At 43.8% G+C, this 26,395-nt stretch overlaps 1 protein-coding gene across 6 annotated transcripts in view; it reads right to left on the bottom strand.

Moving 5' to 3' along the window:
• Positions 1-14,410: 14,410 nt before the first annotated feature.
• dacha (dachshund a) overlaps positions 14,411-26,395 on the bottom strand; it is a 143,897-nt gene continuing 131,912 nt past the window's right edge. For 4 of the 6 annotated variants that reach the window (XM_065023496.1, XM_065023499.1, XM_065023498.1 and 1 more), the window contains exons 8-12: positions 24,487-24,635; positions 24,167-24,312; positions 21,778-21,926; positions 20,896-20,961; positions 14,411-15,814 (exon numbers count right to left, since the gene is read on the bottom strand). In XM_065023496.1, coding sequence (XP_064879568.1) covers positions 15,777-15,814; positions 20,896-20,961; positions 21,778-21,926; positions 24,167-24,312; positions 24,487-24,635 — 548 coding nt within the window. In that variant the 3' untranslated portion in view covers positions 14,411-15,776. The remainder of the gene's footprint in view (positions 15,815-20,895; positions 20,962-21,777; positions 21,927-24,166; positions 24,313-24,486; positions 24,636-26,395) is intronic. The other 2 variants (XM_065023497.1, XM_065023502.1) reach the window with 1 other exon arrangement.

Here is a 26,395-nt window from a genome sequence, read left to right as displayed (position 1 = left end):
TCCCTGACAATGACAATATTTTAACTTATACTGTAGGCAGAGCATGGACGTTCAGTAGTCCTCCTATTCTCAGTCCAGAGGTCTCGTATTCCTATAGAAACAGAGTGAATTTTACAGGTGACATGTGAGATTGTTACACAAATTATTCTATTGGATATAATAGGCCTAATTGAACCACAGTGATGTATGCTGGTTGACTTGAGCCTAAAGGGTGCTGTGGAGAGAGCGCAGCCTGACCGGCAATCCAACACTCTCTCTGCTCAGAATCACTCTAGACAGTGGTCTTTCAAGCACTCTGCGTTTATTTCCCCTTTTGACATCAGACACACTAGAACCACTCCATGCTCTCCAATGGAGGGGAATTAATAATTTAGAGAACAAACATCTCTTAGCCAAAGTGAAAACCTTTATTTCCTCCTCAGAAGTAAATAAAATGACAGTGAGGGGTTGTATTGTATTTGAAATAGTTTTCATTGCATAAAAGAAAAGTAGAATATTGCTGAAAGAAAAAAAGTGTGGCATAAAAAGAACACTCGGTTTTTGATGGGCAGTTTTAATCAGCATGAAATATTCACATTCGCTGAAGTACGGCAGGAAGTTTTTAAAAAACTTTTTCAAACAGGTTTTCCCACGCATGCATAGTTCTGGGGGTGGCACCGAGTGTGCCGGTTTGTTGGTTTTAGATGGTGTCACAAGGCAGTGAAGAGAATAAATTGTACATATATTAAAAATACATTCTTGACAAAACAAAATGATGTTTTTAGCTAGCTTTTTTTGAATTATTCACATCCACAAGCACACATGCACACGCACACACACACACACACACACACACACACACACACACACACTATAATCCCAGGCACAGTTCACCGAGCTGACATTCTCACAGCTATCCCCTCCCTCTCTCTGTCTTCTCACACACATACCCACTGAGTGTTCTGTATTTATATCACACTCAATGTGTTCATTCTTTTTTACAATAATAGCTCTAACTTGCAGTATCCATGTTTGTCCAATTTCGGGAAATGTTGTTCGCTTGGCATTTTCTCACAGACTGTACAAAACTTATTTAAGGCAAATTCATCATTACCAACACAATTTAGCAGCCTTTCAATGTGCACTGGTGACATGTGTTTATATTGCTTTTATCCGGTCCCCAACTCTTTGCTGAACAGTCCCATTCCCTTTCTGGCTAGTGAATTTTTTAACAGACGCCAGTTGCGTTCTCCTTTACAAACGTGTGGTTTAACAGAATTGTATTGGCATTTACACAGCCACTCAATGATTCTTAGACTTTTCACTTTAAATGTATGTCGAACAACAACCAATGATTGCAAAGTTAAACAAGGACTACTTTTAACAATTTCCACAGAAAATGTTACTAAGATAAATTTACTTGAAGAACAGTGCAGTGCAAAGTTTGGTAACAGAATGATGGTTCATGCTGTTGCTGCCGTCATTCTGTTACCAAACGTTGCATCCGCACTGTTCTTCAAGTAAATGTGTTTTTGTAAAATGTTCAATGGAAATTGTTAAAAGTTGTCCTTGTGCATAGAGTTGTATGGTGTGTTTGACTTCGCAATCATTGTTTTCCGTTTGACATATACATTTTAAAGTGAAAAATCTGAGTCTCAACATCATTCTATTTCCGTGGAATTGCCCATGTACAAAAGGAATGAGCTGAAGCACTAAGGCCAGAGAAATGAACAATTAAACTGAAGCCACTTTGATTTTAGAGAAAGAAGTGTGACATAGACAGACATAGAGATGCAAGCTTCAATAGTACCGTAAAAAGATACATTCACATTTGTTCTGAGATGAAAAGAAAACAAGGACTTCATCATGTGTTTCACATTGCATTCATTTTCATTTCAAATACACGCTGCACTTGCCCTACATAAAATAACCATTGTACTATGCAAGCAGATGGTGTTGACAATGTTGAAAGACATTATTACACAGAAAATACATGTAATATACTGTACATATAATGAAAACACAAATGTACGTGTTCTATATCCACTCTAGAGGAAGATCAGCATGGTGAGGATGTCAGCATTTCCAGAGCTAAGCCAGAGCCTGTGGAGTAGGCTGTGGAGAGCAGGGCATCGTGGGTAATTAGCAGAGATAACAAAGGAGCAGGTCAGTGAGACATGGTGTAATATATTGTTGGGCCTGGGACAGGCATGTGCCCCACAGTCCTATCCCATTATTAATGGATGACCTTTGCAGATATTTAGTGGTCGCCGAGCAAAATTAACATCTCCCTTTGTTGGTGTCATTTCCCCAAAAATGATTGAGCTGGTTGATAAAGTTGGAATATTCATTTTTTTCATGAGAGCCTTTATCGAAAGGAAAGAAAAGTAGAACAAAATGTGTTGTTTTACTTCCTGGATTTGCCACTTGTGCTGGCACTGTCCTATAGGACAATAGTGTAGCTTACAGGTGAAGGCAATGGCAAAATAAACTCCAGTTCGTTGGCCCTGCCTAGCGACTCCTCTGTTATTGTTGTTGTTGTGTTGTTTATGGAGAGTACATGATTCTGGCTGTATAAACAAAATGTTCATAGCTACGGATTGTCTCCAGAACTGGCCAGACACCATTTGCTCACATCCACTTCAAAAGGCTGAAAAAAAAGCTCTCTCCACGTGGTTTACTACAGAGTCTTGTTAAGGGAATGTGTACAGTAAAATGGCACTTCAAAGGTGCACCACTGCTGACTGTCTTGAAAGCGGCAGGATTGTTTTGAGTTTTACTGCCCTGTTGTAGGTTATTAATCCTCAGCGCACCTCACTAAATCTTAATTAGTCTGATGATAAAAAAAGAAGAAAAAGCTAAACAAGATCACAAGGGGCACTCTCGTCAAGAAACCTGCCAAATTATTCCCTGTTAAACGCTCATGCAGTGTAGTTTAGCACTCCGTTCCTTTACTTACTGGCTACACTTGGACTTCTGTGGTTCAGCTCTACTATAGAGGCTGCTGAGGGGAGGACGGGCTCATAATAATGGCTGGAATGGAGTCAATGGAATCAAATCCAAAAAATTGAATCAAATGTATTTATATAGCCCGTCGTACATCAGCTGATATATCAAAGTGCTGTACAGAAACCCAGGCTAAAACCCCAATGCAGGTGTTGAAGCACGTTGGCTAGGAAAAACTCCCTAGAAAGGCCAAAACCTAGGAAGAAACCTAGAGAGGAACCAGGTTATGAGGGGTGGCCAGTCCTCTTCTGGCTGTGCCGGGTGGAGATTATAACAAAATATGGCTAAAATGTTAAAATGTTCATAAATGACCAGCATGGTAAAATAATAGTAATCACAGTGAACAGGTCAGGGTTCCATAGCCGCAGGCAGAACAGTTGAAACTGGAGCAGCAGCACGGCCAGGTGGACTGGGGACAACAAGGAGTCATCATACCAGGTAGTCCTGAGGCATGGTCCTAGGGCTCAGGTCCTCCGAGAGAATGGTATCAAACACATGAAAACCAGATGTTTTATGAGTTCGATACCATTCCATTGATTCCATTCCAGCCATTACTATGAGCCCGTCCTCCCCAATTAAGGTGCCACCAACCTCCTCTGATGAAAATAGACTCACCTTGGTTCCCACTCTCCAACTGGGACAGAATATGTCAAATCCCTGCTTTTTGACTTACGATCATGTATAACGCTAAAACTTACATCTGAGACTTTTTTGTACTCCTGGCATGCCCTTTTAAATCCACTTCCTTCTTCTGTTATCTAGAAGAAGGAAGTCATCTGAATAAACTAAGGACAATATTTTGTCATGGGTTTGGCACCGTGCTAAAAATAGGAGACAGAGGCACTTATTGGAGGCACAGCGTCTGCTCCTCGTTTTGTCATCAAACGCTTGTTTTGGAAAGCCCCACCCCATCCACTCCCATACTCCAGTCAAACGGATGGTGTGGACGTAGTCAAAGCAGAAACTGAGCATCCAAGAACAATAGACTGGAATATGTACACCTCCTCAAATGGCCCTAAAGATAACATGTCATTGCATTGGGTGCCCTGCACTGTTTTCTTGAGCACCGGTCACAAAGATGATGACTGAGTTGTAATATCGCCCAAGAATCAGAAATAGAGGTGGATGTGCCATTCAACCATCATCATCCATCATCCTTCCATACTCAAGGTGAGAGTATGATGCGGATATTAGTAGTAGTGGCGTTACCTTGGACAGAACACAAACTGTCCCCTGCTACTTTGCTGCTGGTACTCTCAAGGGACAGCTGTCACATGTCCTTCTCTCAGACATCACGTTGTTGACTGAAGATTTTCCCCCCCTTCAAATAGCCTCCTCTCCAAATATATTTTTATATATTTGGAATGGCTGCACATGAAATCATCTCGTGTGCCTCCGGAGAGGAAGTGTTCTTGGGCCAAATCAGTGCGCTCAGCATCGTCCTCCTCCCCCGTCTCTGTAACGTGTATTTTTATACATCTCGTGAGAAAGCTTCTTGAGAGCTCTTAATGCATTTTCCATGATTAGTTTGAGGGCGGGAAAGTCTTTGGAAACAGTCCTGCGTTGGAGTCGACCGGGAAGGTGGAGTGGAGTTCATGGAAATGTGACGGTGGGCTAATGCGTTGTCTGTGTCATTAGCAAGCCAAATACATGGCTCCAGAACTATTATCAAGGAACCATATTGTTCCTTATCATTTTGTTGTTTCGTAAAACCCCAAATGTAGATGAACTGGGGTGAGAAAGCATCACCTTCCGGTCTGATAGACCTTACGGCAGATCAACGGTGCAAAGCAGAGTATGGGAAATGATTTGGGAACATTTTTGTTCGTTTCTAAAGTCCCTTGGCGTTACACAAGTAATATTTGAACTGTACAGCTCATCATAGTTAGGGGACCTGGAGGCGTCCTCAGCCAAGTTGTGGTGGGGGCGACGGCCGGGCGGGGCAGACGCTGTCCACCGCTCCTCAGGGACAGATGGCAGATAGGCGTTAATGCGCTGCTGAAACACTGCCTGACAGCCCTGGCATATGCCACCCGCTAATTATGGGGGTTCCCACCCCCACATGCTGTTTACTCATCACTCATTGACTTCTGTATGTTCTGTGGACATGCCATTGCATGTTTTCATCTCCGAGATCACAGGACAGAGCAATGAGATCAGAACCTTGCTCATACCCCTGTCCTCCGTTCATTCGACTCTGAGGGGACGGAGGAAGAGGGAGAGAGAGGGAGGTTGTGGTTAGGTGGTCCATATTAGGTTGTCTCCTCTGTATTGTACTCATTGTAGTTGATGGCCGCTCTCTCTTGGTCCTGCAAACTGAGTCTCAATGAGCGATGAGTAAGGAGGAGGCAAGGGAGAGTTTCAATAGCAGGGATGAGGAGCGGACATGGGCCTCTGTGGCCATTCTAGTTGGGACCTGTTCCACTGGGCAAGCAGTCTCCTCAGGAGCTGATCAATAATAGATGAAGTCTGCCAGACACACAGCATCAGCAGATGGGGGGGAAAGCACAATGCTGGGTTGTCGGGGAGACATATGTGCAGACGCCAACCCCCATTCCACATCCAGACTGGGACCCACCGTCAAGCTGCTTCCCCATGTAGCTCCCTCACTAAGTAGGGACAGACTGCAATTCCACCACTGATCAAATATGAGCCCATGTATTCCAATGCATGATCCAAGTGGTCCTATTTCATCATCATCCCTCAATAACTTCAAGCGAAGACTGGGGCTCAGCCTGATGAACCAAACTACTCAGTAATCTCCTCCATATGGACTAACTCTCACACACACATTTAAACAAAACAAATATATGTATTTTTGTGATTGCAGATCAATTCATGACGCTACTGACGCTACTTCTCATAGTTGATTGGGATTTTGTCTGATGATGCGGTCATGCAAATCAGTTTCGATTTGAAAAAATATCTTTGGGTTCTCGTGCATGCCGGAGGGCGAAAGTCACTGTCTCCCGCTGAACTGACTGACAGACAGACTGACAGAAAGACAGACAGCTCTCTCCTCGTAATGATCATACTTCCTGCCAAAAAAGCCTCGCCTGGAAGAAAAAGTTGCAGGATGTCTGGAAAGACAGTTTAGATAAAGCAGGAAAGGTCCACAGAGACAAAAGATAGACAAAATGTGGTGAACCGGTTAACATAATTTTGAATACACACACTTACAGTAGCTATGTTCCTGAACCATATAGCATGGTGGTCAATGTTGAATCCTCATCAGTTACCCACTCTGAGGTATACAATATGCTGATGATATCAAGAAAGCAAGTGTAGTCCATAACCAAGGTGTTTAGGTGTGACAGCTAAATAGTTGGCCATCTGAAGAAGAGTCCCTCACTGGCTAAATCTCAAGGGTCTAGCGCTGCCTCTCTCCCAGTAAAAACACTCCAGGCAGGATATCCAGCCAGGCCTTAGAGGAGTGAACAGAGTGGAGAGAGGAAAGCCCTCTCTCTCCAGAGCTGCTGACCAGAGCGTTATCGCCTGCAGACATCTCCGCCGGGCCAGCAGGCTTGTTCAAACCATTCCCATCTACTGAGTGGGAGAGCAGGAATAAACACGTGTTAATATGGTGGGAAGGCTGGTTGGAGAGTGTTGGTGCTGTTTGGTTTTGTGGTGATGATGTCATTTATCACAGGGTGACAGCCGCATACAACGCACTGGGAACCAGGGGCCGTTCCAACCCACTGTCCCGCCATATCAGCTCTTTGTGAGAATGTATAACGGAGAAGTGCAGGCCAAGTCGTTCTTCACGCTCCCAGATCGCTCCGGTGTACAGAGACCTACACGCACGTACACACACCTGCATGTACACACACTATAGAACACAAATAAAATGTGCAACATAAACTTGCGAAAATAAATATTTTACTTGGACACTTCATACATGCACCCGTGCACGCACGCACGCACACACACACACACACACAGAGACTAAAACAAGAGGGCAACATCATACATATTGTAAATGTACTGTCATAGGCCCATGTCTGGAGTGTAATCTCTTTTTCTTTTGCAAGCAAAGTTTTTTTTTTTTTTAAAGCATAGAAAGGTCAAACTCTTCTCCCCTGTCCCTTTTCCAACTCGGTGTGTAAAGGTGTGTGTGCGTGTGTGTTCTCTGGGAAATAGTAGGCCTACAGTGTGTGATTCATGCTTCTGAGAGCAGCGGGATGCGACTTGACATTTTCCTGCTGTGGTGTAGCCCAATTCTGGCTCCATGCTTCATTACATGGCGTTCCCCATACGAGGGCCGACCCAGTAAAAATAGCCTGGACTGGATCAAGTGAGAGAAAAATAAAGTGAACATTAGCACACTTCAGGTGCCCTTTGCCATCCTCGACCTCACCTCTCATAACTGAAACTTGAATTCAGTCATTCTCAACACACAACGTGTACAGGCAAAGACACACACACAAAGGAATGACCTAAACACGTCGTTATTTGACAAATTCCCATCCAACCATTTTGACAGTCTCTAATGTGGAAGAGACATTTCTATCAACAGCTTTATTATAATGCAGTCACCCTCCCGTTTGTAGTTGAGATCTAATCTGTAAATCATTAACGTGGGGATGTTTGTCTGGTCCAAATGGATAAACAAACTACAGTAAACAGTTCCTCCATTACCTCATCTACTCACTTATTGGGATGGGGGGTGGGGGGGTAACTAGAGAGGAAACATTTCTAGACTGCTTTCTCTTCAAAACCCACACACCTATTATTCACTATTCCGTCTAGTAATGAAATTTACTGGCTGTTTTTTAATGGGGCCTGAAGGTAATCATTAGTTCCAAAGACACCCTGTAGACAGGCCCTTCAGTGGGCTGCTTTTCAAAGCTTTATCTGCTTGTGTTTATTTAAAGTTAAATGGCCTCAATTTAGTGCTAAAAAATATTTTCAATGGCATGACAAAAACAACGGGTGGTTTGGTATTGTTTTACCTTTATGTCTATAGTGTGTGTGTGTGTGTGTGTGTGTGTGTGTGTGTGTGTGTGTGTGTGTGTGTGTACATGTCCGTTGGTCTGTGTGTGTGTGAGAAGAAAATATAAGGAACACATGACATTATAGGTGTGGGGAAACAATCTGCCCGCTGTAAATATCGCACCACAAACCAGCCCCAGACACTTGTGCTGAATTGTTGTACAGTGTCTGAATGGTGAAGTCTCATGGGACTTATTTCTCCCCAAGCAATGACTGAAGACCATCTGATCCCTTCTCTGTCTCCCAGGCCTCCTCCCAGGCCTCCGTACACCAGACCAGTAGGGAGACAGCTGAGACAGCTGTGGTGTGGCGCTGGCTGGTTGGAGGATATAACATGTGCCAATGCATCCAATTAAACCATTTCCCTTTGCCAAAGTCCATCTCTCTCATTCCACTATGAACCATTATCTCGTGGTGGAGACTGGGTAGGCATGGCACCAATGGAAGGAGAATTAGTGAGGCGAAACATGTTCTTGATCATTATTTACGCATGCTTTATCTTGTTTTGAGGACGGATTGACAAGTTATATAATTAAATTGAAATTCCAATGCTGCCTCTGCCATAATTCCAATCTAATTTCAGAACTTGTCAATAAGGCTGGGATTTTGGTCAACAATAAAGTGGATATGACCCACTGGGCACAATCTGGTTGAATTAATGTTGTTTCAATGTACACTGAACAAAAATATAAACGCAACATGTAAAGTGTTTCATGAGCTGAAATAAAAGATACCTGACATTTTCCATATGCACCAAAAGCTTATTTCTCTCACATTTTGTGCACAAATTTGTTTACATCCCAGTTAGTGAGCATTTCTCCTTTGCTAAGACAATACATCTGACGTGTGGCATATCAAGAAGCTGATTAAACAGCATGATCATTACACAGATGCACCTTGTTTTGGGGACCACAAAAGGCCACTCTAAAATGTGCAGTTTTGTCACACAACATAATGCCATAGATGTCTCAAGTTTTAAGGGATTGTGCAATTGGCATGCTGACTGCAGGAATGTCCACCAGAGCTGTTGCCAGATAATTTTATGTTCCTTTCTCTACCATAAGCCACCTCCAACGTTGTTTTAGAGAATTTGGCAGTTCGTACAGTCAGCCTCACTATCGCAGACCACGTGTAACCACACCAGCTCAGGACCTCCACATCTGGCCACTTCACCTGCGGGATCGGCTGAGACCAGCCACCCGGACAGCTGAAGAAATTGTGGGTTTACACAACCAAAGAATTTCTGTCAGAAATCGTCTCAGGGAAGCTAATCTGCGTGCTCGTCGTCCTCACCAGCGTCTTGACCTAACTGCAGTTTGGCTTCGTAAAGTTCCGTGGGCAAATTCTCACCTTTGATGGCCACTGGCATGCTGGAGAAGTGTGCCCTTCACGGATGAATCCCGGTTTCAGCTGTACCGGGCAGATGGCAGACAGCGTGTATGGCGTCGTGTGGGCGAGCGTTTTGCTGATGTCAACGTTGTGAACAGAGTGTCCCATGGTGGCGGTGGCGTTATGATATGGGCAGGCATAAGCTATGGACAATGAATACACTTGCATTTTATCTATGGCAATTTGAATGCACAGAGATACCGTGACGAGATCCTGAGGCCCATTGTCGAGCCATTCATCCGCCCCCATCACCTCATGTTTCAGCATGATAGTGCACGGTCCCATGTCTCAAGAGTCTGTACACAATTCCTGGAAGCTGAACATGTCCCAGTTCTTCCTGCATACTCACCAGACATGCCACAGATTGAACATGCTTGGGATGCTCTGGATCGTCGTATACGACAGCGTGTTCCAGTTCCCACCAATATCCAGAAACTTTGCACAGTTATTGAAGAGGAGTGGGACAACATTCCACAGGCCACGATCAACAGCCTGATCAGCTCTATGTGAAGGAGATAGGTCGCGCTGCATGAAGAAAATGGTGGTCACACCAGATACCGACTGGTTTTCTGAGCCACGAACTACCTTGTTTTTAAGGTATCTGTGACCAACAGAGAAATCTGTATTCCTAGTCATGTGAAATCCATAGATAAGGGCCTAATTAATTAATTTAAATTGTCTGATTCCCTTATATGAACTGTAACTCAGTAAAATCTTTGAAATTGTTGCATGTTGCTTTTATATTTTTCTTCAGTGTAATTTGTCAAGGTATTGTGACGTGGAAGCTATGCAGAAAATATATTGGATTTGCAAGAAGTCACACACTGTTGTTTTAGAGGTGACATTTCAACCACAGGTTTATGTCATCATGGTAACCAATTTTCAACATACACAAACCTTGTATAAAATATGTTGAATTTGTACCTTCTGAAACAACATCAGATCTTCAACGTTATATCCACTATCATAAAACAAATATAGGCTGGGTAGCATCTCCTACTGGAGAGTTGATATATTCACAGTTATCCATTTGGTCTCTCATCCAAGGTTTTAACCATGCCCAGCTTAGATATTTGTCATTGACTTCTACCAATATGCTATTGTGACAATGATTATTGAGAGATCTCTTAATACCCAAATAGATTCACTGTTGCTATCGAAGTCATTCCAAAGGGTAGGTTTAACAAATTAAATGTAATCATACTTTATAGTCCTGTATGATAAATGATACTATTTAGGCGACAGTTGAAGTCGGAAGTTTACATACACTTAGGTTGGAGTCATTAAAACTAGTTTTTCAACCACTCCTCAAATTTCTTGTTAACAAACTATAGTTTTGGCAAGTCGGTTAGGACATCTACTTTCCGCATGACACAAGTAATTTCTCAAAAAATTGTTTACGGACAGATTATTTCACTTATAATTCACTGTATCACAATTCCAGTGGGTCAAAAGTTTACATACATTTAGTTGACTGTGCCTTTAAACAGCTTGGAAAATTCCAGAAAAGGATGTCATGGCTTTAGGAGCTGCTGATAGGCTAATTGACATCATTTGAGTCAATTGGAGGTGTACCTGTGGATGTATTTCAAGGCCTAACTCCAAACTCAGTGCCTCTTTGCTTGACATCATGGGAAAATCAAAAGAAATCAGCCAAGATCACAGAAAAAAAATTGTAGACCTCCAAGTCTGGTTCATCCTTGGGAGCATTTTCCAAATGCCTGAAGGTACCACGTTCATCTGTACAAACAATAGTACGCAAGTATAAACACCATGGGACCACGCAGTTGTCATACCTCTCAGGAAAGAGACGCGTTGTGTCTCCTAGAGATGATTGTACTTTGATGCTAAAAGTGCAAATCAATCCCAGAACAACAGCAAAGGACCTTGTGAAGATGCTGGAGGAAACAGGTACAAAAGTATCTATATCAACAGTAAAACAAGTCCTATATCGACATAACCTGAAAGACTGCTCAGCAAGAAAGAAGCCACTGCTCAAAAACCGCTATAAAAAAGCCAAACTACGGTTTGCAATTGCACATAGGGACAAAGATCGTACTTTTTGAAGAAATGTCCTCTGGTCTGATGAAACAAAATAGAACTGTTTGGCCATAATGACCATTGTTATGTTTTGAGGAAAAAGGGGGATGCTTGCTAGCCGGAGAACACCATGCCAACTGTGAAGCACGGGGGTGGCAGCATCATGTTGTAGGGATGCTTTGCTGCAGGAGGGACTGGTGCACTTCACAAAATAGATGTCATCATGAGGAGGAAAATGATGTGGATATATTGAAGCAACATCTCAAGACATCAGTCAGGAAGTTAAAGCTTGGTGGCAAATGGGTCTTCCAAATGGGCAATGACCCCAAGCATACTTCCAAAGTTGTGGCAAAATGGCTTAAGAACAACAAAGTCAAGGTATTGACTTTGCCCTCAATCCCATAGAAATTTTGTGGGCAGAACTGAAAAAGCGTGTGCGAGCAAGGAGGCCTACAAACCTGACTCAGTTACACCAGCTCTGTCAGGAGGAATGGGCCAAAATTCACCCAACTTTTTTGTGGGAAGCTCGTGGAAGGCTACCCGAAACGTTTGACCCAAGTTAAACAATTTGAAGGCAATGCAACGAAATGCTAATTGAGTGTATGTAAACTTCTGACCCACTTGGAATGTGATGAAAGAAATAAAAGCTGAAATAAATCATTCTCTCTGCTATCATTCTGACATTTCACATTCTTAAAATAAAGTGGTGATCCTAAGACAGGGAATTTTTACTTGGATTAAATGTCAGGAATTGTGAAAAACTGAGTTTAAATGTATTTGGCTAAGGTGTATGTAAACTTCTGACTTCAACTGTATATGTAGTATTTGTGAAGTCATCAACAATTCAAACCAGGGTTCAACTTAAAATAGACAATACATATAGGTCTATAGGGTTTCAAGCTTTAGTTTGGTCTCCATCTCAACCCAAAAAATCTAAGTTAAAGAATTAATCAAATCAAAATTCATATCACGGAAAAGATACACGTTCAAATGTAAAGGACATTTCTGATTTAGCCGACATATGCATCGTTTACCGTGAATGCAGTCTCCGCAACTGCGGGAACTTTGCCTTTAACTGTCAATCGCACTTTAAAGTGGATTTTCTGCGCTACGAATAGATATTGAATAGAGCTCTAAGTCAGTGGCACAAAATATGTCTCCTTCAAATGTTGATATTTGGTTGCATTGACAACCATACACAATTCAACATCACTTTTGCAATACAGTGCATAGCCTAGTAGCATCTCGATAAGTTAACAGTTTATATGTTGGATTCACGTCTCCAACTATACCAACAATAACAGTTAAACAGGACTAAGCCAGTGTCTCAGGTGAAACTATCCAAGCATTAGATCTTCTTCAAATGTGGATATTTGGTTGTGTTATCAACCAAACATAATTCAATATGACTTTTGTAATACATTTAAGGCTATCTTACAAACTTATGTTACACATTTTAAAGTTACCGTAAATAAATACTGTAAACACTTCCATGGCCACATTTTGAGTGTACTGTAACTATGTATGTCTTCTTATGTAATCATAGAAAGTGTTGATGTTCACGATAGCATGCAAAGGTCTGTGGAGATCTTCACAATTGCCAGAATCATGAACAGCATTGATCACTTGAACTTTTGTACTTTTAATGTAATATCAACCACAATCCAGGCCAGTTGGTTCGGCTATTAGAGGAAGCAAACTGATAACACATTAAGCTGTTGTATAAAATGCAGAATATCTGACATTGTGTTCCCATCTGAACTTTGTTGTGCTTTCAAATGGTTTTAAATCGCAGTGATAACACATTGGGAATTCCAAAAACTTCTGGCTGTCTTTTTGAGTGTGTAAATAAAGGCTGAAATATTACCCAAATGTCCATGTTGAAATGACTGGGTGTACCAAGTGGGGAGTGGTTGCCAATTCCCGTATCGTCAGTCGCCGCTGCTGACAACTGTGGTGCATACACCGTGTATCTTAGCTCATTTCAATGCATTTGATTATTGATTTCTACTGTATTGATTTGAAGCTGTCAGGTGGGAACAGACTTTTGTATTTCTCCCCGTTTGTGTTTCCGTCACAGCCTCATCACCATCTCTTCACACGCGGGCCGGTGACCCTGAGGAACGACATCTGAGAGATGGTGAACATGCGAAAACAGCTTTGGTTCACTTGTCAATACTGGAGTAGAGCGCTAACCCAAGGAGAGCCTTGTGCAAGTAGAAACCAGGCTGTGTTCCAACACCGTGTATTGATGACAGGCAATCGTTCAGGGCTACAGTGGCAAGATCTGTCCAAACAATTCCTCTGCAGAGAGGTTAAGTGACATCGATCCAGGTTTCCGCTCATATTTCATCCCAGAGACCAATATTCTTAATTGACATGGATCTGCTGTTATGGATTACGCTCGAAGAAAAAGAGTGAGCGTGGAAAAAAAAAATGCACCTGCCCCACAAGTCAAGGTCGCAACTCCTTGTTTGATTCCCCTCTCCTTGTTAGTGTTAATCAAATCCTATGTTTTATAATGAAAATAATGCAAATTTTCCATTTTAATTCCACTGATCAAATAGCCCTCTACAGCAATTGTCTTTTCATTAAAGAAATCACTGATCATTAATTAAGCATTTTGACTACTTTACATAAAGCTTTAAGTGAGGAAGGGCAATCAGAAGCAGATCAAACGACCTGTCTCTAATTGAAGTGCAAAGCACCCCCTCTTCCCTCCTCCTCGTCCTTCCAGTAAAGGCTCTCTGCCGGAAAGTCGACAGGACTCCCCCAGGGCTCCTTCACTCCTCACACCATGGGACTATAGCTGGCCGCTCTCCATCGCTCTCTCTTTGCCTCACCCTCCCAAAAGGTTCTCACTCAACGCACTAGAAGAAATACGCTTTAGTGCGGCACTCACTCACGCAGGGAGAATCATTTCTTTGGAGGTGTGGTGTTATTGCTACCTCAGACAGACCCCCAGCAAGTAGTGAAACAGAGGACACAGAAAACGTCAACAAAACACCTCTGAATCTAGAACTTTATTACTAAAAACCAAACCAAACCAACATAAAAAAACGAACAAATCGACCACGATGTCCAGAAGTATGTTTTATTGTTTTTGTGTTATGTGCAAGGCTGTGATGTGATACTATTATCATTAAAACAAGGTCAACAATTTTAGATAGCTGCCTGGTTGTGATCATGGTAATAATGAAATTCCCCAAAATTCTTTAAAAATATATCTCAATTGGCAGCTTTTTTAAACCAGCAAGTGTAACTTTTTACCAGTGTCGTATCTACATGCATGCTTGCATCGGATGTGCATTGGGGTATTTCATTTTACTTTCGTTTTTTTTTTCTCACTAAAAATGTATCCACTTTATTACGACGTCAGAATAGCAAACGCTAAAGCATTTTTTTTTTACATGTCTAAAAACGAAGGGGGGGGGGATAAACAGAACAGGGGTTACTGTAATACTGTATTTATAACAGCAATATAACCTTTGAACTGAACACAGCAACAGAGAAACCTTTACAGGAGGAAGGGCTCTATAGGATAGAACTCAATATCTCTTTCTTTGTATCCAGACTGAGCTTTGAGTAAAACACACTTAAAATAAACACTGGAACAATGCAGTTCAGGGAGCGGACACATTTCTAAGTCAACAAACAGTAGTGACATTTTTCAACAATACCCCCCCCCCCATCCACCCCGGAAAAAATAGGGGAAAAGCGTAGAAATTCAGAAACCATTTGAGTCCCTTTTACTTGATGATGAACGGGATAGAAGAAGAGAAGCACATTTCTGTCTTGAATTTGACATTTCATATCCTCCTTCAGACTTTTGAGCTTTAGGAAGATATGATCCTATATATGCGCTGCAAGACTTGTGCTATTGGGGCATTGGAGGAATCAACAACTAATAACGAGAATAATAATAGCAATAATAATTCATAACAATAATAATAACGAGAGGAAAATCGGCTTGGAGAGAAATAGGATAGAGAAGGAGGATAGGTTTCTGTATGTGCTTCACAGGGAGTAGAGAGAAATCCAAGACAGTTTTATTTTCAATGGTCCTTACTTTTTTCTCTCAAAGAGGGTAGAACAAAAGTAGTCAAAACAAGTAAAATAGAGGGATTTTTTTTACAAGTAGCTGAAGTGAGATGATGGGGCAGCAATAAGTGGCACTCCAGTGTTGCCTCTCGCCCCACCACACCCTCTCTGCAGTCCTGTACATGAGTTTCAGGGGATCGTTTTGGGGATCCATTCCTCCCTCCAGTCATCCCTCTTCTCCACTCGTCCTCTCCCAGCCAAGGGCTCTGTCTCTGGGGAAGCCTGCAGCGACAGCCCTGGGCCAGGTCTAGAGAAGCTGGAGGTCTCTCTCAGTACATTATTGGAGGCTTGGTGTAGGGTCTGTTCTCTGTTACGGAAACAAAGAAACATCAGTTAATCAAGTGCTCCATCCACCCATCTTTACTCAGTGTCATACCGCCATTTTATAGCTAATCTCAAGCTATTCTACACCTTTTGCCATGAGGCGGAGAGAAAATGTTGCTGTTTTAAAGCTAATTTCGTGCAATTCTACACATTTTGCCATAACCCAAAACACAAGCAAAACAATCGCAAATGCATCCAACAAGATTGTATAATCAATCACAAGCTTGATGTAGTCAATAACTAAACTTTTGACTGCTTTAATACACTATAAATATAGATACAGTACATGAAGTGCTTTCATTTCTAAACAGTAAAACGGATATGTATGAAAATACCCTCAAATAAAAGCTGACATTCTGTAGTGTTGTCTCATATGAAACATTTCATATCAAATCCAAAATGCTGGAGTATAAAACCAAAAGTACAACTTTTAACTTCACTGTTCAAAGGGGAGTGTAAATAAAGATGTTTCTCTAGGAAAGTTGTTTACTCTCCAGAGTGTGTATATATTTCAAATCATGTGAAAGTGAGTTTGTGATTTCTCAACTTTTCCACAAGCACGAGAACAAAAGTTCAAGAGCAACCAATGGATTTAGTATCTCCTTTAATCAAATGTGCATCAGGAATAATATGGGTGATTAATCATTTAGTGTTAGTTGTCAACAGGAGGGGACAGCTGAAAGAAAAACAGCTGGATAACGAAGTGACTGGAGTCGGCAGCTGCATGTTAATCTCTACATGGTAGTAAACCCCCGTCAGCTCCTCTCACTGGAGAGAGAGACAGAGAGAGAGAGAGAGAGACAGAATGGGAAATCGCTGTGCTGTGCTAAGGAGAGTGGTTCTGCATGTTTGAAATGGGTTCTGGGAAAATAGAAAATACGACGGAACATCATCAAGAAGTGGGGGGGGATAATGTTCGGTGGTGTTGGAGGACGAGGCCCAGAAAGAGAGAAAAGGATGGTGATGTGCTGTCTGTACTGTCAAGACGAGAAGAGAAACCCTTCCTGGGTCTCTAATTGTATTCCAATGTCAATATGTGACATTCGTTCTATCTGTTATGTTTAACCCTTCGCAGGGCAGTGTGAATCGAATAGATGTGTGGAGGGAGAATGGGTGGTTTGTGTATGTTGCAACACCTCTGGGAGCCCTCCTCAGCAGCTCAATCCATATTTAACACGGCTTTGGCCCTCTGGCCCCATTCTTTTCTGCATAGACTGCAAACTGGCTAATTACAACAGATCTGGGACTGCCATAAAGCTTCACCTTGATAGTTCCTGCTTGCTCTTTTTTCATTGGGTTGCCAATTAGTGAGTTGCAAACTTTGGAAATGAATGGTACCTAAGGGTCTCATTTGCTGTATGTACAGCACGTGTTTGGAACTAAAGCAGGTTATGAGATTTCGAGTTATTTGGGGGTTTATTAGTCATGTAGCTGAAGATGCTGAGCCGTTTGTTTAAGGAACAAGTGGTTGTGATAGGAGCCAGAGTGAAGCCAGGAGTGTGTTGGTGTAATAACACCTTGAGTGTTGAGGTCCTCATCTATCCTTTCTGGGTCCTTGCCTTTGATTACTTTCTCCTGCCCCCCCCCTCTCTTACTCTCCCCCTCTTCTCTTAATCGGCTTGCAAAATGATGTCACCTCCTTTTGTATTCAGCAGTTTCTGTTACCTCCACTCATCTTGATTAATAAAACAGACACAGGTCGGCGTAATAGGCCGTAACACACAGAGGAACCTGAGAAAGCGTAAAAAGCTTTTAGGCCCAGAAGTGGGATCTCAGCAAGGACAATCAAACCTAATGAAATCAGTTGTCAGTGCTAAGCTTGCAAAACTGTGAAGTCCAACTTGGGAGTGAAGCGAGGTGTAATTAGATTCCTCCCAGTGTAATGGATAAATGCGGTGGGCTGCGGGGGTGGAGGGGCCGGACAACACACTCCTGGCTGGAGCTCTTAAGCCCCTGTGGGAGAGAGTCAGTCGGCTCCCTGTCCCCAAACAGCCAGGAGCTCCAGGAGAGGCCCCACGTGCCCAGCCACAGCATCCCCACAGACAGACACCTCTGCTGGGCATGGCGGTAGTGGGGCGATGGACAGGCTGGTGGACTGGGACTGGACGAACACACCACATCAGCATGGGATTCCAAGCTGGCACAGTTGAAACAGAGCTTATTTTAATAGCACTGTAACTCAGATTGATTGCTACATAGTGAATGCAATCATTGATAGGTAGGAGGGGGATACGATCTAACGATGCTTTCATAATGGTACCTCAGATCTAATCAGCCAGTCGTGATGAGGCTTGAATGCAATATTACTAAGATAATTATCCTTTAAAACTTTGGCCAAAGGAAAGTCCTTCAATGCAAACAGAAGAAGCATAGGAATAGGATAAATGTACCCGACCCGTTTTAAGCAGTAACACAGGAATTCATGGTTTTTGGGAAAAGGTCTTCAAATGTAATTGAAAACTCCTGTTGCTGCCTGTTGCTGTGGACGGTGCCCGACCGCTCCAGAGCATGACCGAAGGTAGGGAATGATTATAGTGTGACAGTGTCACCCATGCCTCTCTCTCTCTCTCTCTTCCTGTGCCCTGTGGAGGGCAGTGGAGCGTGAGGGAAGGTGCGCCGTCTGTCCCTCACATGGCCGTTGGCAGTTCTCCCTGCTGCCCTAAAGGTCAGGAACGCCATGGCCCCATAATCCCCTTCTCCACACTGTCATTAGTAACGGACAAATACGTGGATTTACAAGGCTGAATGTCAGATAATTATGTGTTGCGATAGGAAAACACAACAGTAAGTGGGATTAACAATGAAATCCTAAAGTGCTGGCTAGCACATAGCCAGCCTTGAAACATGTCTGTGAACCAGCATGTCTTCGCCCTTGGCGTTATGGTTAGGACTTGAGGTTTTAGCTCTGAAAGGGGTTCCATATTTCAATAATCCTGACCAAGACCGCAGATTTAAACTCAGACGACCCTCTCACCTCACCCTACAGATGACCCCCTCACACTGATAATGAACCCTGTCCTTAGAAAAGCAACCCCCCCCCCTCCCCCCGAGCGGAGTAGCCTATTGATACGAGGGGAGGAGGGCCTTAACATTCCGCTGCGTGGCGATGCTGTCAGAAGCAAGAAAAATGGAGAGCCCTTTATTTGCAGACTGTGAAATTGGCTCTGAGAAAACAATCTCCACCTTCTCATCTCCACTGAAACACTTTGCAGCACACTCACCGGATGTTCTGTAAACATATGTATTTATTCACCTATCGCAGCCCACATTTCAATAAGACGTAGGGCAGAGTGTCTTTAATTCGCCTTCAGACATGTTGATAATAGGTTCCATTTATCAAACAGAGCTTCAGCTGCGTTTTAGGGGGATCGGATGGGAGGGCGGAGGTGGAGAGGCAGGGGGTTCCACAAACAAAACTCGGAGAGAATGGAAGCGTGAAACGCATATGCAACAACATCAGTTTGTAATCTTATTCCGAGGGGTGGGAGTCTTCAAAGAGGCCCAGGCGGAGAGCGGAGTGCTGACGGAGAGAGAGAGAGAGAGAGAGAGAGAGAGTCTCTCTGGTTTGTGTTTGCTGTTGTGTCACAAGGTACTATGAAGAGGCACTAAGGCCCATGTGTGGAGCATGTGGAGGCCACAACGTCCACCCAACCTCATCAATCCCCTAACGTTGACCTCCACATGTGAGGGCACTTTCCAACATTAACAAGTTCATCTGAACGGTACTTTGTGGCGCACATATTGTGGTTTTATGACGATATTAGGAAATGGAGAGATATACCAAGCCCCTGTACCTTCACCATGCTACCTCGCCCCCTAGCTCTGGTAATATCCAAGTATGAATATCTTCCATCCAGGGTTCTAACGTGATGCTCCCAGAGGAGTGCACCGCCAACTACACCGGGGTCACCTTTTACTTGTAAAAATGTCCATTCTTCAATGCCTTACCTTACCTATGTTTGTCTTGTGTGACTGCCAGCTTTTCTATGAGAGCTGGAAATCTCTTGTTTTTTAAATTTCTTTATATGATATGTGACAATTGCGCCCCGCAATCCACTGTTTTAAAATGGAGTATGAAGTAGGAGATGTCAAACGTCACTTTATAAATATGCATTCTTTAATGCTTACCTGTGCTTGTCCTGATTGCGTCCCCTGCCAAAACCCCCCAAAAATGGTCCGTGAAATGACGGGCTGCTCCTTCTCCGTTCACAAACAACGTCGCGTGAAAATGCTACTTTAATTTTTTTTTTTACGAAGGATATCAGCACCCAAATGAAAGCTCTCAGTTACACAGGACAAATATAGGTACAAGGTAAGCATTAAAGAATGGACACTTTTTGACAAGTGTCGACTGTTAGTGACTTGATGTAGTGGCGGTACACACTTCTTGGAGCATCACAACTTAACTCCGTAGATGATGCTATACACTGAGTGTACAAAACATTAGGAACACCTTCCTAACATTGAGTTGCACCCCCCTTTTCCCTCAGAACAGCCTCAATTTGCCGGGGCATGGACTCTACAAGTTGTCGAAAGTGTTCCACAGGGATGCTGGCCCATGTTGACTCCAATGCTTCCCTCGGTTGTGTCAAATTGGCTGGATGTCCTTTGGGTGGTGGACCATCCTTAATACACACAGGAAACTATTCAGTGTGAAAGACCCAGCAGCGTTGCATGTCTTGACACACTCAAACCGGTGCGCCGGGCACTTACTACCATAACCTGTTCAAAGGCACTTAAATATTTTGTCTTGCCCGTTCACTATCTGAACGGCACACATACGCAATCCATGTCTCAAGGCTTAAAAATCTTTATTTATTTAACCCGCCTCCTCCCCTTCATCTACACTGACCGAAGTGGATTTAACAAATGACATCAACAAGGGCTTTCACCTGGATTCACCTGGTCAGTCTATGTCATGGAAAGAACAGGTGCTCCTAATGTCTAGTACACTCAGGTGTATCAAACACAGGAGCTAAGTCATAGCTACCTGACCCCCCCCCCCCCCCCCCTAGATCCCAGAGACTGAGAGGGAGCTTGAACCAAGGGCGTGCTAATGCTTACCCTGTACAGCCGAGTTCTCCTGCTGGCTGCCGTTATGCTCCGGCTCAACCTCTGGTATCACTGCCTCTGAAATGGAACACAACCGTCAGTTAGGACTGCTACATCTTACCTATCTAGCCTACATCTTACCTATCTAGACAGTCTCCGTTGTAAGAACATATACCAGGTGGAGGAGAAATTCTATCCAAGAGACAAATGATGTTTTAAGTGTGTGTGTGGGGGGGGGGGGCTTATCTGAGATCGTATGGAAACGGGGATAAGATTGAGATAGGTTTTCTGCAAATAGCATGAGAAGTAGCCTGATTGTTCACACAATAATGTATTAGCCCCAACAACGTCAGATGAAAGAAAACCCAATGCATTTCTTCTAATAAATGCATGTTTAATCAGCCTTGGAAATAATTGCTCTGCCCTCTGAAATGTTTGCAGATGTGTGCCGTGCTCTTGATTCCGTTACCCCCCCCTCCCCCTTCTCTGCTCCTGGTACGATATTCAGAAATAAACAACTGAAAATGAGGAGCTATCAAAACAATTTGCCGTTTTAAGCGTTTGCATTTACAGTGTTTATGATAAGTATCTGTATCCATTTCCTCCCAGGGCAACAATGCTAATACGCTGGAAGTGATAAGCGCTAGGACCGCTGCGCTGTAGACATGAATGAAAATATCTGCGTTGCTTTACAGAAGAAGAAGAGAAGAATGAGGAAGACAAGTACTGGATTTAAAAAAAAGAGATTTGGGGGAGGGTATGAGAGAGGGAGATGGAAAGGGCAGGGGGAAAGAACTTAAGAACGGGATGAGTAAGAGTGAAAAAATATAATAAAACTAGATGAAAGGAGAGTTAAAGAGGCGAGGAGCAGGAGAGGCGAGTATTGAGGCCTACCGTTGAGACTCATGCAGAGGTTCTCTGGGGAGGTGGCCGTTTTGAGGGCCTGCTCCACCTGCTCCCGACGCTTGGACTCAAACTCCAGAGCCTCCTGCAGTTTCCTCTTAGCCTTCTTCTCCTTCTTCAGGCGCTTCTGGATGGTGGCTGCACAGGGACAGAGGGACGGAGAGGGGGAAAGATAGCCAGTGATTTGACAGGCTCACCTCGACTGAGTCAAACTGAGAAAAAAAAAACATTGCATCGGTGAATCCTTAGTGCTGCCTCACCAGTACTACAACAGCTAGCCTAGCTTAGCCTAGCCCAGAGCTAACCGCTAGGCTGTCTCCAGTTGGCAGCTCTTGGGGGTGCCGATTCTTCCCAAATTAACAGCCAAATAAAAAGCGTGTTCCCAGTAAAGAGGAACGAACGGCACCATGCAGAAGCACCAGCTCTGCCCTGTCTAACTCAGAGCTGCTAACACCTCTAATTACACACAGCTGATTGGACAAATCATCACTTTACTGCCTCTCTATTAAAATACACATTTGAATAACAGGCAATGAAATAACAGCCATGGTTAATAGATAATCAGTGTCTGTACATATTGTTGGAGTTGTTACCGAGACGACTAATTGCCTTAATTTCTTGGCCGGGGTTGAAGATGCACAACTCAAATCTAAATCAGACACGGGTGTGTGCCAAGTCCAGTATAGACGCAAGCCCATATTCCTTTGACTGGATTTTGATTTACTGTATGTATATATTCATGTATTCATTCCCACTGCCAGATCTCTTTCTCTCACTCAATTCAATGGGGCTTTATTGGCATGGGAAACGTGTTTACATTGCCAAAGCACGTGAGAAGGGAAAAAAAAACAATAGGCAAAAGTGAGAAGACACGAAACAACATTTAAGACAAACCACCAGACAATGAACAGTAAACAAAGGTTTAAAAATGCGATGTTTTAGCTGATAATGTTATATTATCAGCTATGTACAGTGTTTTAGCAATGTGCAAATAGCTGTGGTACGAATAGTAGTGGAGGATGAATAAACAGATGAATATGTGGTTTGTGTTCCACTGGTGGCCCTTTTCTCATGGCAACGGGCAACACATCTTTCTGCTGTGACGGTATTTCGCCTGACAGATACGGGAGTTTATCAATGTTTGATTTGTGTTCAAACTCTTCGTGGGTCTGTGTGATCTGGGGGAAATGTGTGTCTCTAATGTGGCCACACATTGGGCAGGAGGTCAGGAAGTGCTGCTCAGTTTCCACCTCATTTTGTGGGCAGTGTGCACATAGCCTGTCTTCCCTCGAGAGCCAGGTCTGCCCACGGCGGCACCGAGTCTGTACATAGTTAAGGACTTTCTTGATTTTTGGTTCAATCACAGTGGTCAGGTATTCTTCCACTGTGTACTCTCGGGTTTAGGGTCAGAGAGCATTCCAATTTGCTATGTTTTTTGGTTGACTCTTTCCAGTGTGTCAAATACTGTAGTTCTCTTTTTGCTTTCTCAAAATCTGGTTGGGTCTAATGTTGTTGCTGTCCTGGGGCTCTGTTTGTGTTTGTGAACAAAGCCCCCAGAACCATTAAAAGCTGCTCTTCAATAGGTTAATTTCTCTGTAGGTGAGGGCTTTGTGGTGGAATGTGTGGGCATCGCTTCCTTTGAGGTGGTTGCAGAATTGAACATCTCTTTTCTGGATGTTGATGACTAGTACAGTGATAACTAGCGGGTCAAGTCCTCATTCTGCTCTGCAGGCATTGATTGGGGTTTTGCGTTGTACACAAAGTGTATATTTTCTGAATTTTGCAATTGAGTGTTTGTCCCATTCTGTGAATTCTTGGTTGGTGAGTGCACCCCAGACCTCAAAACCATAAGGGGCAATGGGTTCTATAACTGATTGAAGTTTAGCCAGATATTAATTGGTATGTTGAGTTTTATGTTCCTTTTCATTGCGTAGAAGGCCCTTCTGGCCTCGTCTCTTAGTTCATTCACAGCTTTGTGGAATTTACCTGTGGTGTTGATGTTTAGGCTGAGGTAGGTAGCATTATTTGTGTCCAAAGGGCAATGGTGTCTGGATGGAATTTGCATTTATTTTTTTTAAATCTTGGCTTCTGGACCTTTTTTGGAACACCTGACAGCAACTGTGCAGAAGATCTAGGTGCTGCCTCTCCTTGGTTTGGTGACATAAGCACCAGATCATCTGCAAACGGTAAACATTTGATTCTCCCGAGTCCAGTAGGGTCAGGCCGGGTGCTGAAGACTGTTCTAGTGTCCTCGCCAATTCATTGATATGTATTCATTAATATACGGTATATGCATCTATCTCTCTCTCTCTCTCTCTCTCTCTCTCTCTCTCTCTCTCTCTCTCTCTCTCTCTCTCTTCTCTCTCTCTCTCGCTCTCCTCGGCTGTGCAGTTCGGAGGTGAGCTGTCTCTCCAGACTCTCTCTCATCTCTCTCTCCCTGTAGAGCTCCATCTTGAGCTCCTTCCTCTCCTGCTGGACTTGTTTCTCCTGGACACGAGCATTGTCCACCGCTACCTTCAGCAGGCCCTGCGCCGCCCGAGGGACAGAGAAAGGAGCGCAGCACTTTAACCTTCAACTCCACCACTAACCACCAGCACACCATAACACACACACACAAACACACACACACACAGAACACCACACAGCAGCACCCACTCCCACCAGTGCCACTATTCCATGACATAAAGAGTGCGTCTCTACCTGGATGTTGGTGAGCAGAGTCTCCACAGAGTTGAGTCCGTCGGCGAAGAGGAAGGGGGCAGGGAAGCCTGGAGGCAGGGTCTGTCCTCCCAGGGGCATCTTTTCAAAGCCTGGCTTCATCATGGGCAGGGCCAGCTGCGCCTCATCTGCTTAACACGACACACAATGGACCTGGGCTTTACAACCAGCTTTATCACACGTCACAGGGCTGTTCAAATAAAACTGATGCACAAACACACATTCCCTCCCCTTCACAGGACCATATGAACAGTTTAATAAAGCTAAACGCATTGCTGATGGGAGCCAGTGGAAGCAGCAGAGAGGGAAGCAGCAGAGAGGGAGGCGGCGTGCGATGGTGTGTGAGGAGGACGCCTGTATGTCCTGCACAGCCTCTCTCTGAAGAGTGGTTCATCTATAAGGAGCAGAGCGCAAACCCCAGATCAGAGCAGAGTATCACCACGGAGACAGCTACCGAACAGCAAAGAGCATCATATTTTACCTTCCCACAGCCCCTCTCTATCCTCCCACCCTCTCCTTCCATCCCTCCCTCCCCCACCCACAGAGGGAACGACAGGCCCGCGGTCCAGGGGAGAATAGATAGAAGCCTGAGAGTGGCTCGAGCCATGATTCACCCGGATAATCTGGCTCGGCGAGATGACACCAGCCATCCCGGCTTCCCGGGGCAAGACAAATAGGACAGCCAGGGTGGGAATTGTGATGACAGTGTATCACGGGTCACATCGATTTCCCGCTGCGCTCCCAGGCTGGCCAGATAACCCTGCACTCCATTCTGCCCATTGTTCATATTCCACCTGTCCCACAAGCAATAAATTTCCCCCTGTACTGGAAAGGGCATTAAAGTAAAGAGAGGGAGAGAGAACGAGAGAGGTGGAGAGAGAGAGAGAGGTGGAAAAAAAGAGAAGAACCCCCCCCCCCCCAACGGTTTGACAGTCTGTGATTAAGTTTTTCGTACCGACTGAAAGTGGTTCGCAGATCAAGGTCACACAGATATAGTGTGAAGCGGAGAGGATTGTGTGTGTGTGTGTGTGTGTGTGTGTTAAGAGAGACAGAGATAGAGAGTGATAGGGAAAGAAAGGGGGAAAAGAGAGAAGAAAAACAGTGAGAGAGGTGCGAGGTGAATCCTTAGATAAACTGAGAATCAGTGGGAAGATTTTGAGAGTTCAAAAATGGCATCTGCCAAACAGAGCATCAGTTCCCATCTTTGGCTTTTGTAATGGACCTGGTCAAAGACTTTGTCTCCCCCCTGCCTCCTCACCCCTCCTCACCCCTTCTCATCCCTCCTCACCCCCACACCTGGCCCTCTATAGGACTGCTTAGCAGCTCATCTTCACCCCTGTCACAGAGCCTCTCTGGTCCCTTGCATTAAGAGAAAACTCCACCCCAAAACGACTGTATCTTTTGGTATTGCATTCAGTAGTCCATTGTTGATATAGACCCAATGAATGTTTTGCATGTCAGCAATCAGGTTTTCAGGATATGTAGCTTTCAAAATACAGAACTCTGACCAGATGTTTTTATTTTCAAAGTTACATATCTCGAAAACTTGATTGCTGACATGCAAAACATTAATTGGGTTACTCCTAAAAGCAGCTCTGTACTCTACTGTGTGCCCCAGCACCTCCCTCCCTCCCTCCCTCCAGTAGGCTCTCTACACCTAATTACTACTCTCTTTTAAACGACAGATTTATCTTGCTGCTGCTGCTGATAGCACACAATTCAATTCATTTTATTCCGTGGGCAAAGAGGGGGAGAGGGCTGGCCCGTGACATTTACAAAGTGCCCTGGTTCTGTCTCAGGTCACTGTAATGCGCACAAGTAATGATGCAGGGTGTGTATGCCGCCTACAGTGTTCTCTGTGTGTACGGTGTGTGTGTGTGTGTGTGTGTGT

This window comes from Oncorhynchus nerka, linkage group LG10 (genome assembly GCF_034236695.1).
Source record: "Oncorhynchus nerka isolate Pitt River linkage group LG10, Oner_Uvic_2.0, whole genome shotgun sequence".
Lineage (NCBI taxonomy): Eukaryota > Metazoa > Chordata > Actinopteri > Salmoniformes > Salmonidae > Oncorhynchus > Oncorhynchus nerka.
The sequence above is the reverse complement of the archived record's forward strand: the minus strand, read 5'-3'. Positions and strand labels throughout refer to the sequence as shown.